Here is a 12,737-nt window from a genome sequence, read left to right on the forward strand (position 1 = left end):
TCAACACTCATTGCATTCGGCTGCTACCCATTACCTTGTTTACTCACCTTATATAAACCCTGTCTGTTCATTATCTCATTGTGAAGACTCACAGCATTTCCTTGTTTTCCAACACCATGCACCTCGGAACCTGGCCCACCACGATCACCAGCAATCCTGTTTTAATGATCGCTAGCCCTATGCTATATGTACCTTCCTTCCCTGTGGTTCCCACGCCAGAGGCGTTTCACAACATAGCCGCTACACCAGAGCCGTTTCACAGCATGGCTGCCACACCACAGCCAGTTAACAACATGGCTGCCATACTAGAGCCTTCAGCCAAGATGGCCACCATGCCTGAGTCTTCAGCTACGATGGCCGCCATGCCTGAGTCTTCAGCCAAGATGACCGCCACGCCAGTGCCTCTAGCTGTCATGGTCGCCATGCCAGAGCCCGCAGCCGACATGGACGCCATGCTAGAGTCTCCAGCCATCATGGGTGTTATGCCAGAGCGTCAGTGTTCCCGGGCATCATGAACTTTGCACATGAAGCCATTAAGCTAACCCCTAGGCGTTTGAGACTGCCATCTAGCCTAGAAGACACACCACGGATGCAGCTGGTATCTCTGCAGTGGCATCAAGTCTGGAGGTCTCAGAGGTGGTCCCACTGACAACTGTACTCCCTGTTACGTCAATGGCCATTTGGTGTGTTTGGGCCGTGCACTGCACTTCAGTTTAAGAGTCCACTCCAGAGTCCACTTCAGTCCATGAATCCACTCCAGCTACTGTCCCAGAGCCCAGCATTGTGGTCCATGAACTCATTGTCTGCCTTGTACTCCTTGATGCGACCACGGAGGTCGGCCAAGAACTTCCTGTTTGCCCTGATGCGACCATGGAGACCATACACATTCATTTGTACTTGTAAAGAATATATTAAATTTGAATGTTATAGATAGATTCCAACATCACTACCAATATCAGCACACTTCTGTGGTTTAAAATGCTTTCTTTAATAAAAAAAGAAAAAATGACTGTGAATCAATTTTGTAATGGACATTTTAAATAAAAAAATAAGTTTGGTATAAATATGGGTAAATAATGGCTTTTGGTCTATCAGCCACATGGACCATCAGCATGTTACAGAACTTGACCATACAAGAATTGCATAGGCCTAAGGTTCACAGATGGGCCACAACTGTTTTTTTCTGAATTTGCTCACTAGTGGCACAATTATGGCACTGTTTTGGTTCAGTTCTGACTAAAAAGAAGAATTTGTTGACTGCACAGCTTTAAAATTAAGATATTTTGGTACCACATTACAATAAGGTTCATTAGTTAACATTAGTTAATGTATTTACTAACCTGAACTAACAATGAGCCATACATTTGTCACAGTATTTATTAATCTTTGTTAATGTTAGTTAATAAAAATCCAGCTGTTCATTGTTTGTTCATGTTAGTTCACAGTGCATTAACAAATGTTAACAAATACAACCTTTGATTTTAATGATATTAGTAAATGTTGAAATTAATATTATCTAAGATTAATAAATGCTGAAGAAGTATTGTTCATTCTCAGTTCATGTTAATGAACCCGTTTCAAGTCAAAATCACTTAATTTGATCATCTTCTGCCCTCTTGAGGATGAACAGTGCACCTGCATTCCTTTATCTTCCAGTTATGCCAGATTTCCCGAGAAGTTGAGGTACACGTCAGAATGGAACCTGTACTGGTGAGCGGACGTGTACAGTGACCTCAGCAGTTTGTGCGTATCAGCTGACACAAATACAGACGGGAAGACATGGAACGCGGTAAGACCTGCCATGCCGATAAACCACAACCTTTGAATAGAATGGAATCTTTGATTGTAGTCTTAAATCTAGAATCTATAGAATCTATTCTATTCAACGTTTGAATAGAATAGAATGCATTGATTCTATTCTTGAATCTAGAATCATTAGAACCTGTTTTATTCAGATTCTCTGTAGTGCGGACTCCGCGGAGATATAGTCTTTACTTTTGCATTGCACTACGATGCTAAGCGACATCATACAATTAACTACTGTAAAAGCCTAGGCTGCACTGCTGTGTCAAGTAGTCAATAAAGGCACCATGACGATATTTATTATAGAAAACAGTGTATTTGTCTTATTAAAAGTAGCATGTTAGTAAAAAATAGTGGTCAAAACTCAAAATAGTTATGCACAAAGACAAAATTGACAGAGAACTTACTGAACTGAGCTGGACAATGACGTCTGTTTTCTCCAGATAACTATGATTTTTACAACGGAAATGAATCAACTTACTGGACAATGACTTTCTTCAAGAGCTGCTGTACAGCCAAAGCAATCTTTGTTGCATTAATTTCCCGTTATCACTGTAAAGCTGCTTTGAAACAATAGTCTGTATTATATAAAGCGCTAAATAAAGGTGACTTGACACAATATAGAATAATGCATAGGCAATAATTACAGTTGTGTTTCTTTACTAGTTAAAGTCTGTACCATACTATTGGACCAATGATGCATTCAAGTCCTCCTGGGAATTTCGTATTTTATGAGTTAGGAAGTCCTGATTAGGACGTCAGGTGCGTTTAAATTACTTAGCCTACTTACTTATTTACGGAGCAAGATGGCGGTGCACATTCTCTTAATGAACTACACAATTTTAATGTTTTTAATTATAATTTATGGAAGCCACTGTAAAGTTTATATATATATATTATATATATATATATATATATATATATATATATATATATATATATATATATATATTACAATATATTATATTATATTATATTTTGTTATTATATTATAGCCTATATTATATTTTGTGCATAAAGTTCAGGTGATGGCTTTGTGGTCTACGCTACAACATGTGCTTCACACGGTCTGAGTTTGAATCTCAGCTCTACTATCCTCATCATTTTGTTTGTAGTTTAATAGGCTATTTGTCAAAAAAATAAAGACTGCTGAAATGTTCATATTGATTCGAAACACTTTTCGGAGCTTTGTTATTCATTTTCTATTATTTTTATTATTAGGCGTTTGATAACATTGAACCTAGACTATACCTAGCCTACATGCTGTTAACCGATGTTGGCCGACAGCGTTTATGTTTTACCGTTCTTGATGCTTAAATAGGTAACAGATTATTAAAGTCAAGCGTTTTGTTTCATTAATAATGGCACATTACAACATAAATTTGCTACATTCCAGTTGAGCCTCTGTTGCGCTGTACAGACAACAAAACCCGAAGGTGCTGTTGAAGGCAGATTGTCAATTATCAGCCGATCGCACCAGAAAATGAAGATGACGATCCTCGTCTTTAATCTGCTAAATTATTGTTTTGTGAATCATTCACGAAATTGAGATGACTGACAGTGATACCCGGCTTTAGCAACGAAAGAACATTTTCAAAACAGATCCATGCATTGAACAAATCAGGAAAAAAATACTGATTTTGTTTACTTCTACAAAAAATAGCAGACTACCCAGTGGGCAATTGATGTTGAAAAGACATCAAATTGATGTCAAAATCAACGTAAAAAAAAAAAGGTCAAATATGCAAATCAAATTGACGTCAAAACCAATGACATTGATTTGATGTAAACTGAATGTCCAACATATTGACCTACATATACAAACCAATTTCAGTGAGGGTATTAACTTTCTCTTTTCACCTAATTACCACTGGAAGACATTGCCTTTCAAACTGACCTTAAAATGATATGCAGTATCTTGATCAAGTCTTGACTAACTTTTGACGTCAAATTGATATCAAGGTGCCCGCTGGGTATCTAAATAGTATTGCTTTCAATAAAAAAAACAATGAAAATGTAAAAACACTAAAATTAATTCAGTTTAAAACCGCATCGCACATTTCAAGGTTTAAATAAAGAGTCGGGACAGTTTATTAATTTAAAACAAGTCGAGTTTAGCGTTTCCATATGCGAAGCAAAATGAAAAATACAGAACCCTATTCTTGCGACATTTTTTAATATTGCCAAAAAAATGGCAGCTTTGCTGTGTACAATTAAAACAGTAGGCTACAAAATGAAAATAGTACAAAACAACATAAAGTAATATCGGGCGTTTTTCTTTGCCTCTCTCTCGCAGATGCGGTGGTTCTCTTTTTAACAAGTTTATTTTGTCTCCCTCTGCATGCGCTGGGTCTCTATTGCAATTAAATGTTTCAGGGTAGAAACACATCATAGGCCTACAGCTAATAATACTGTATATGGCACTGCATGTCATCCACACCAATTACAAAAAACGACTGTAACAAATTATTTAGACTTTGTTGCTTCAAAGAAAAAAGAATGCCTTGTTGAATTCACCTTAGGCTACAATAAAGTGAGGTTGATCGCAAATTAAAGTGCACTGTATCATTTAGTTGGCATGAACGCGTTTCGTCAACAGTTCATGTTTAAATAAGGCCAGATTGTTGACAATCATACACACTGCTCTAACATTCTAAAACTCTTCAAAACCAGTTGAAACAACTGGATTGAATACTTCAATTGATTTTTTTAAAGGTGCTCTAAGCAATATCACGTGTTTTTTAAGCCAAAACATTTTTTGTCACATACAGCAAACATCTCCTCACCATCCGCTAGCTGCCTGTCCCCTGAACACACTGTAAATAAACGCGGTACGTTTCTGTAGACACTCCAGGCTCCACAAACGGCAAGAAAAACAAACTGGGCTAACCCACACCATGAAACACAACAAACTGTTCCAGCCAATAACGACAAGAAGGATTTGGGGGTGGGGTTTGGGGGGTTAGTGCGTGGATGAGGAGGAGGGAGGGTCTAGCTAGCCTCCGTTTTGTTTGACTATACTTTAAACGTCAACAAGAAGTGACGTCACCCAACATCACTTAGAGCACCTTTAAATGAAAAACCTTTAAATAGCTACATTAGCTGCAATATTTATAATTTAATTCAGATAGGGCATATTTGGACACATCGAGAGATTTATTCTGAAAGGAATTTTCATTTAATTGCATTTCATTGAAATCTAAGTTCTACCACTCAACCCCGAATTTACTAGAGAGCCCAGAAGTGGAGAGAGAATCGCTCTTCATTCGTCTCATTCTTCAATAGAATAGTAAAAATAATCAGCGTCATTGCACTTTATTTTCACTGACTGCGAGATATGATGGTATTTTGGTGTATTTTTTGTTTGTTTGTTTGTTATTGCGCTGCTCCCCCGAGGAATAGGCTTCTGTTGCCCACCAACGTCTACAATATGAAATATAGGCCTCAGCTATATTGTTGTCGTCTCTATTTTTAACTTTTGATTCTATTTTCTGTGCTAAAAGTTTGTTCTATTCGGTTTAAAATTTACTATTACATATAAATTTTTGCTTTCGATAAATTTAACCAAATTCTGTTGTAGCCTATAGGCATAGACTATTTAATTTGTTTTATTTTATTTTTTGTTCTAAAAGTTTGTTTTATTCTGTTTTGTTTGTTTATAAATATATATATATATATATATATATATATATAAATATATAAAATCAGTCTAATTCTTCTGGAAATAATGAAAAAAAGTGTTGTTGTTTTTTGTTTTTGTTTTAAATAAACAGGTAGCCTACAAACAGAGATATAATAGTTCACTGTTCGTTCAAATAATAGTCTATGTTTGTATCGTTTGTTTAAACAACATTAACCAAATTTTCTTTCATTTAATAATAAAATTGGCCTATTACTATAACATGCAGTTTCAACTACACCAAATATTAGGTTGTTTCATTATTGTAGGCTACAGCAAATGTCAATAGCTCTTTTTTTTTTTTTCATGTTTGTTGTAGGCTTATTTGGAAATTACCATATAGTTGTAGTAGTTCATCCTTACTGTTAATTGACATTAGCCCCACTTACATTTCAAAATGCTGCAATTGCAACTGTTTTGCAAAATGTCCCTTTGCGCCACGTGCCGGTCATTTCGCGAACAACTTTGAAATGCGACTGGTTTATTTTTGCCGTGGTGACTTTGGTGACCTATTACGGCAGCTAGCTTGGCGGTAATAGGCATTCTGGTTGACTACCTACTGTATATGTAAATATGCATTACTTTAATTACAAGATAAGGCGATGTAGCTGTTGTGAAATAACTAATAAAGAATACCAGTCACAGCAGCAATCGTTCTCCCCTCCGTCATCTTTAATGTTTATGGCACGCCCAACTTGGGAACTTGGGTATCAAAATGATCCCCGAGCTTCCCAGTGGTAAATATGACATGAGAGGCCGTTGAAATCCAATTTTTAACCTGGAAACTCGTATTTACAATTATTCCGACGTGAAGGAAGCAAAAATCCCTATCTTACCACTCGTACTTGACTGACGGCGTTTATGTGCATTCAACTGGTAAATGCGATGTTTTCTACATGACTTGAGCACACCATAAGAAAAAAAACGTGTACAGACTATAATTGTATCCTCACTTTAATAACAGTGTTACTAAGGTATATTAATGCTGATACAGTATATGGAAGAATATTCACAGATATGCATCTTTCTGTCCATATGCAGGTTTCTCTCTTGCAGGACCTTCTTCTAATCCCCGTAAACGTCAGGTGCGATTTTCAGCACGTCATGACATCCTGCTCCTACGTGAGGTGATAGCACAGAATCCCTTCACTTCTAAAGAGTCAGGCCGGATCTGGGCAAGGGTGGGTGAAATTATTACTGCTACCCTTCAGGACGAGAACTTTGAGGTGGATGGACGCAGATGCAGAGAGAGGACTATGCTACTACTCGATTATTATAAAAAACAGGACTTTGCCAGTCTGCGCAGGTTAGGAGAGGTCAACTTCACTTGTTTACCTGCCTTGAAGCTGCACTAAGTACTTTTTTATATTTTAAATAAGTGAATTGAAGAAAAACCCGACCCGAGACAGACCCGATAAAATTAGGCAGAGTCCGACGGCATTTTATTTCTAACCTGACATGGCATTGACGTGTCCACAGCCTGCAGCGTGTCCTGCTGACTGATTTGGCCGCTGCTCCATTACTTTTATTTATTTATTTACTTATTTATTATTACTTAATATTATTGCCTAACCAATAAATACAAGTTATTTCTGATTTTGGCTTTTAATTGGGACCAGTGGATTGGAAAAATAAAAGTGATAGCGTGATAAAAACTAATTTAGATGACTATTATACTAGTATAATACATAATAACATTAGTGAAACTATTAAAACAGAAGATATAATAAGGTTAAACAGAAAACTAGAGTATGAACTGTCACAAACTAAGCTAGGTAGTTTGTTAGCTTGAGAATACTTGCCCTCAAAGTTGTTGACATAGCTTGAAACATCTGATGTAAAGCCTTTCTCCTTCTTACTAGAGGGTGTGAGAGATGTATGGGGATAAATTGATGCCAAAACCATTGAAAATGGACAGACTAAAATTCACAAATAGATATTACAACTTGTAAACACAAAACACGATCTACAAATAGATTAAAAATCTGCAAACAAAGTCCTCATGATCCGCAAATGTAAAACAAGATCTACAAATAGATACAAAGTCCTCAAACAAACTCTTTGTGATCCACAAATATAAAGCATGATCTACAAAAAGATTAAAAATCCACAAATAAACACATCCTGATTCACAAATAGAAATCAGTGACTTGTACTTGAAAACCAGAATTTGAATGAATGTAAAGTGACTTGTTTGCAGGTGAAGATCATGTTCTGTTTGTAGATTGTGTCACATTTGTTTTCAGAATTCTGACACTATTGTATCGCTGTTGTGACAAAATAATGCCATAATCATTGAAAATGAAGAGACTACGAGTCAAAAATGCATATTACAATTTGTAAACACAAAACAAGATCTACAAATAAATTTAAAATCTGCAAACAAACTCCTCATAATCTGCAAATGTAAAACACAATCTGTAAATAGATTCCAAATCTGTAAACAAACTCCTCATGATCCACAAATGTAAAACAAGATCTACAAATAGATTTAAAATCCGCAAACAAACTCTTTATGATTCACAAATAGAAATCAGGGACTTGTACTTGACAACCAGAATTTGAAAGAATGCTAAGTGATTTGTCTGCGCGTGAGGGTCATTATATGTTTGTAGATTGTGTTGCATTTGTTTTCAGAATTTTGGCACAACTGTTTCGCTGTTTTTTCCCATTAAAAATCTACAAATGCCCTCCTTCACCATTTGCAAACACACACAGTCTAACTTGTATTTTCAAACCACTGTAAAAAGACATTTTTACACATTCTGTGCAAAGCTCAGCATGCAAGTGTTGAATCTGCGTTTGCAGATCACAAGGCATTCACAGATCCCTCTGCACACGTCTACAGATCTTTTTGGCACTATCTTTCCGCAGAGTGTGTGACTACGATCCACACATGTAGTCAGCCAATCAGGGGTATTGCTTCAATGTGATGTCACGCCCCCTCAATAAGCCCTTTTCAAAATAAGAGCTGACACTTCTTGGATGGGTGGGCTGGGCTCACTGCCATTTACCGTTGCAGGTGTTGTACCGAAATCCGACTCCCCGGAAAAATCGCACTCCCCTTCGGGTGCACGCGCAAGCGAGTTTAAATGCACTTCCTTTGCTATATCCATTTATCGATCAATTTTTCACACAGCAAGCACTCAGATCCTGCATGGAAGCTTTGTCTACACTTAAATAAATTAACAGAAAATGAACTAGTGTGGATAAAAGATGCAAAAAACAAACACAAACAAACAAAAAAACATGGCAGATCGATTCAAACTATAAACTTAGACGGGTAAGGAATAAAGCTACCAGCTATCAAAACAAAACTGTTAATTTCACTTAATTTAACTGAACTTATCGTTTGTGTTAAACACGCTGTGGTTCATAGGAAAATATTGTATTACTCTCCCCATTGCACATGAATGCTATTAAAAATAATAATATTTAACCTTTTTTCACGAAGATAGGCTTTAAGAGTTCATCAAATACATATTGTGTATATATATATATATATATATATATATATATATATATATATATATATATATATACAGTGAGGAAAATAAGTATTTGAACACCCTGCTATTTTGCAAGTTCTCCCACTTGGAAATCATGGAGGGGTCTGAAATTGTCATCGTAGGTGCATGTCCACTGTGAGAGACATAATCTAAAAAAAAAAATCCAGAAATCACAATATATGATTTTTTAACTATTTATTTGTATGATACAGCTGCAAATAAGTATTTGAACACCTGTCTATCAGCTAGAATTCTGACCCTCAAAGACCTGTTAGTCTGCCTTTAAAATGTCCACCTCCACTCCATTTATTATCCTAAATTAGATGCCCCTGTTTGAGGTCGTTAACTGCATAAAGACACCTGTCCACCCCATACAATCAGTAAGAATCCAACTACTAACATGGCCAAGACCAAAGAGCTGTCCAAAGACACTAGAGACAAAATTGTACACCTCCACAAGGCTGGAAAGGGCTACGGGGAAATTGCCAAGCAGCTTGGTGAAAAAAGGTCCACTGTTGGAGCAATCATTAGAAAATGGAAGAAGCTAAACATGACTGTCAATCTCCCTCGGACTGGGGCTCCATGCAAGATCTCACCTCGTGGGGTCTCAATGATCCTAAGAAAGGTGAGAAATCAGCCCAGAACTACACGGGAGGAGCTGGTCAATGACCTGAAAAGAGCTGGGACCACCGTTTCCAAGGTTACTGTTGGTAATACACTAAGACGTCATGGTTTGAAATCATGCATGGCTCGGAAGGTTCCCCTGCTTAAACCAGCACATGTCAAGGCCCGTCTTAAGTTTGCCAATGACCATTTGGATGATCCAGAGGAGTCATGGGAGAAAGTCATGTGGTCAGATGAGACCAAAATAGAACTTTTTGGTCATAATTCCACTAAACGTGTTTGGAGGAAGAAGAATGATGAGTACCATCCCAAGAACACCATCCCTACTGTGAAGCATGGGGGTGGTAGCATCATGCTTTGGGGGTGTTTTTCTGCACATGGGACAGGGCGACTGCACTGTATTAAGGAGAGGATGACCGGGGCCATGTATTGCGAGATTTTGGGGAACAACCTCCTTCCCTCAGTTAGAGCATTGAAGATGGGTCGAGGCTGGGTCTTCCAACATGACAATGACCCGAAGCACACAGCCAGGATAACCAAGGAGTGGCTCTGTAAGAAGCATATCAAGGTTCTGGCGTGGCCTAGCCAGTCTCCAGACCTAAACCCAATAGAGAATCTTTGGAGGGAGCTCAAACTCCGTGTTTCTCAGCGACAGCCCAGAAACCTGACTGATCTAGAGAAGATCTGTGTGGAGGAGTGGGCCAAAATCCCTCCTGCAGTGTGTGCAAACCTGGTGAAAAACTACAGGAAACGTTTGACCTCTGTAATTGCAAACAAAGGCTACTGTACCAAATATTAACATTGATTTTCTCAGGTGTTCAAATACTTATTTGCAGCTGTATCATACAAATAAATAGTTAAAAAATCATACATTGTGATTTCTGGATTTTTTTTTTTTAGATTATGTCTCTCACAGTGGACATGCACCTACGATGACAATTTCAGACCCCTCCATGATTTCTAAGTGGGTGAACTTGCAAAATAGCAGGGTGTTCAAATACTTATTTTCCTCACTGTATATATATATGAGGCAAATACCTGTCTTTTAGTTTGTTTTTTGCTTAATTGCGTCTTAAAAATAGAAATAAAACAAATTATTAGTGATAATTGACACTTAAAGCTAAGAATGTAAAGAAACCTTAGACATTTTTTTTTATAAATTAATAGTTATTTTCCAGCACATTAGGGCCTCAAAAAGCATTATTTATTTCATTCATTCTTTCAATTTTACATCTTACATAGCTTATGGATATACAATTAAAAAAGCTGGAGCAATTGCTTTGCGGTCAGGTGCCCTTTTTTAAATAAAAAAAACCTGCTAAAAAACAAGATGGGTTTAGCAGGGGGAGTGGGATTTTCACAGCATTAAAATACGGACATGTGAAATCACACTCCCCTCACCAGCACAGGTGTATAAGGTCATAGACTCACCACACTACTGCCGCTGTCACATCTTGGTTTAGAGATTGTGTGGTGACAAAAGCATTTGATTTTAACTTCATTAAGATGGGTTTAGCAGAGGGAGTGGGATTTTCACAGCATTAAAGGAACACTCCACCGTTTTTTGAAATAGGGCTTATTCATATTCTTTCATACATTTAGATAGGTGGGTAAATGCATTTTTGTCTCAGTGCATGCATTGTTTTAGTTTGACAGGGTCGGCGCTAGCTTAGCTTAGCACAATGAATGGAATCCTTTGTTGCCAGCTAGCATGTCCTGAGTAAAAGTGATAAAAAAAATAAAAAAACCCCACGTAATTACTTCTTGTGGCCTGCGTATTCACAACGAGTATAGCGATGCAGATTAACACTAGGCGATTTCTTAGGCAGATATTGACTTGGGACTATATTATGGGGAAGCACAGGCGAAGCACGGCTACTTAGGCGAAGCACAGCTACTTGGGCGCAGACATATCACGCAACACATGAAATCCCACGACTTCTGTCAACATACCGGTGTGCAAGGAGTCAAAACACAGAAGAACAACACACGTGATCTGCACCGAGTGTCTTCGCTTTTGGATTGTTGTTTTTTTGAGAAGTTACAGCTACAGTTACAGCAAACATGGTAATTATCTGCGTAGCAAAAGGTTGTGAGAACAAGCAAAGGACATACACGAATAATGTTTCACAGAATTTCATCGAATGTGGAACTGAGAAATAAATGGCTAGCTGCTCTGGAGATCTGTACTTCAACGCCTCTTTACAGAATCAAACAGTATCGTGTTTGCAAAGAGCATTTTGCACCGGAAGACTAAGTTACTTTGAAAAAATGGAATATGGGCCCAGAAAGACGGTACTACGTCTGAAACATACGGCTGTCCCCATCCCATCTATTTTCAAAGCACAGGCAGAACAAAGTGCACATGTAAGTTGTCTTTTATTACTCTTCCTTATGTTAATCTGTGTCTTTATTCGGTTGTAAGATAGATGCTGAGAAGCTGTATATTGTGACGGCTGTATACTTTGTATTGTCGTCTTTGCCGTGTTTGGGTGTGTTTTGCTCCTCCTACAGATGCGCTGCGGAGCTGAGGCAATCAGGTGGATTGGGTGCACCGGTGCACAGGTGTGCCTGTCATTAAAAGCTTCCTGTTTGGCGTCCTCATTGAGCGTTCCATTTTGTCACATCGATCCCTGGCCAGGACCGAGATGTTGATCGGCGTTGCGGCGTATTGCGAGAACTTGAGAGACAGTCTGTGTTATGAAGAATGTGAAAATAAAGAGAGTATTGTAACCGGCGTAAACGTTTCCTCCTCCTTCATTGTTGCTCCCTAATAAGGGCGTAACAATTGGGGACTCGAACTAAATTTGTGTTTGGATTCGTGCGAATGATTTTGAAAAAATGTTGTCTTTGAAGGAGGGTAAAAGGTAGGATATTTGAATTGAACATATTTGTATATTATCCGCCTATTTGTAAATTGAAAAGTTGGAACGCTCCATTAATTAGTTAGGCTCTATGACATAATTTGTTGGGAGTATTTAAAGAACAAACCTTCCGGGTAGGTTTAGTGCGTGTCTTTGGGCACGTAGTTTTTTTATTTTTGTTTGTTATTTTTGGTTGGCTCGGGGCTTAGAGCAGTTGTTTCGGGGGCACATCCGAGGTTTGGGGGGCGACTCGGCAAT

At 37.9% G+C, this 12,737-nt stretch overlaps 1 protein-coding gene across 1 annotated transcript in view; it reads left to right on the top strand.

Annotated features, from left to right (window-relative positions):
• The first annotated feature begins 1,707 nt into the window (after positions 1 to 1,707).
• LOC311092953 (uncharacterized protein) overlaps positions 1,708 to 12,737 on the top strand; it is a 37,365-nt gene continuing 26,335 nt past the window's right edge. The window contains exons 1-2 of the mRNA XM_084129987.1: positions 1,708 to 1,789; positions 6,524 to 6,788. Coding sequence (XP_083986113.1) covers positions 1,780 to 1,789; positions 6,524 to 6,788 — 275 coding nt within the window. The 5' untranslated portion in view covers positions 1,708 to 1,779. The remainder of the gene's footprint in view (positions 1,790 to 6,523; positions 6,789 to 12,737) is intronic.

The sequence above is a fragment of the Abramis brama genome (assembly GCF_963993115.1).
Source record: "Abramis brama genome assembly, chromosome: 11".
Taxonomy (NCBI): Eukaryota; Metazoa; Chordata; class Actinopteri; order Cypriniformes; family Leuciscidae; genus Abramis; species Abramis brama.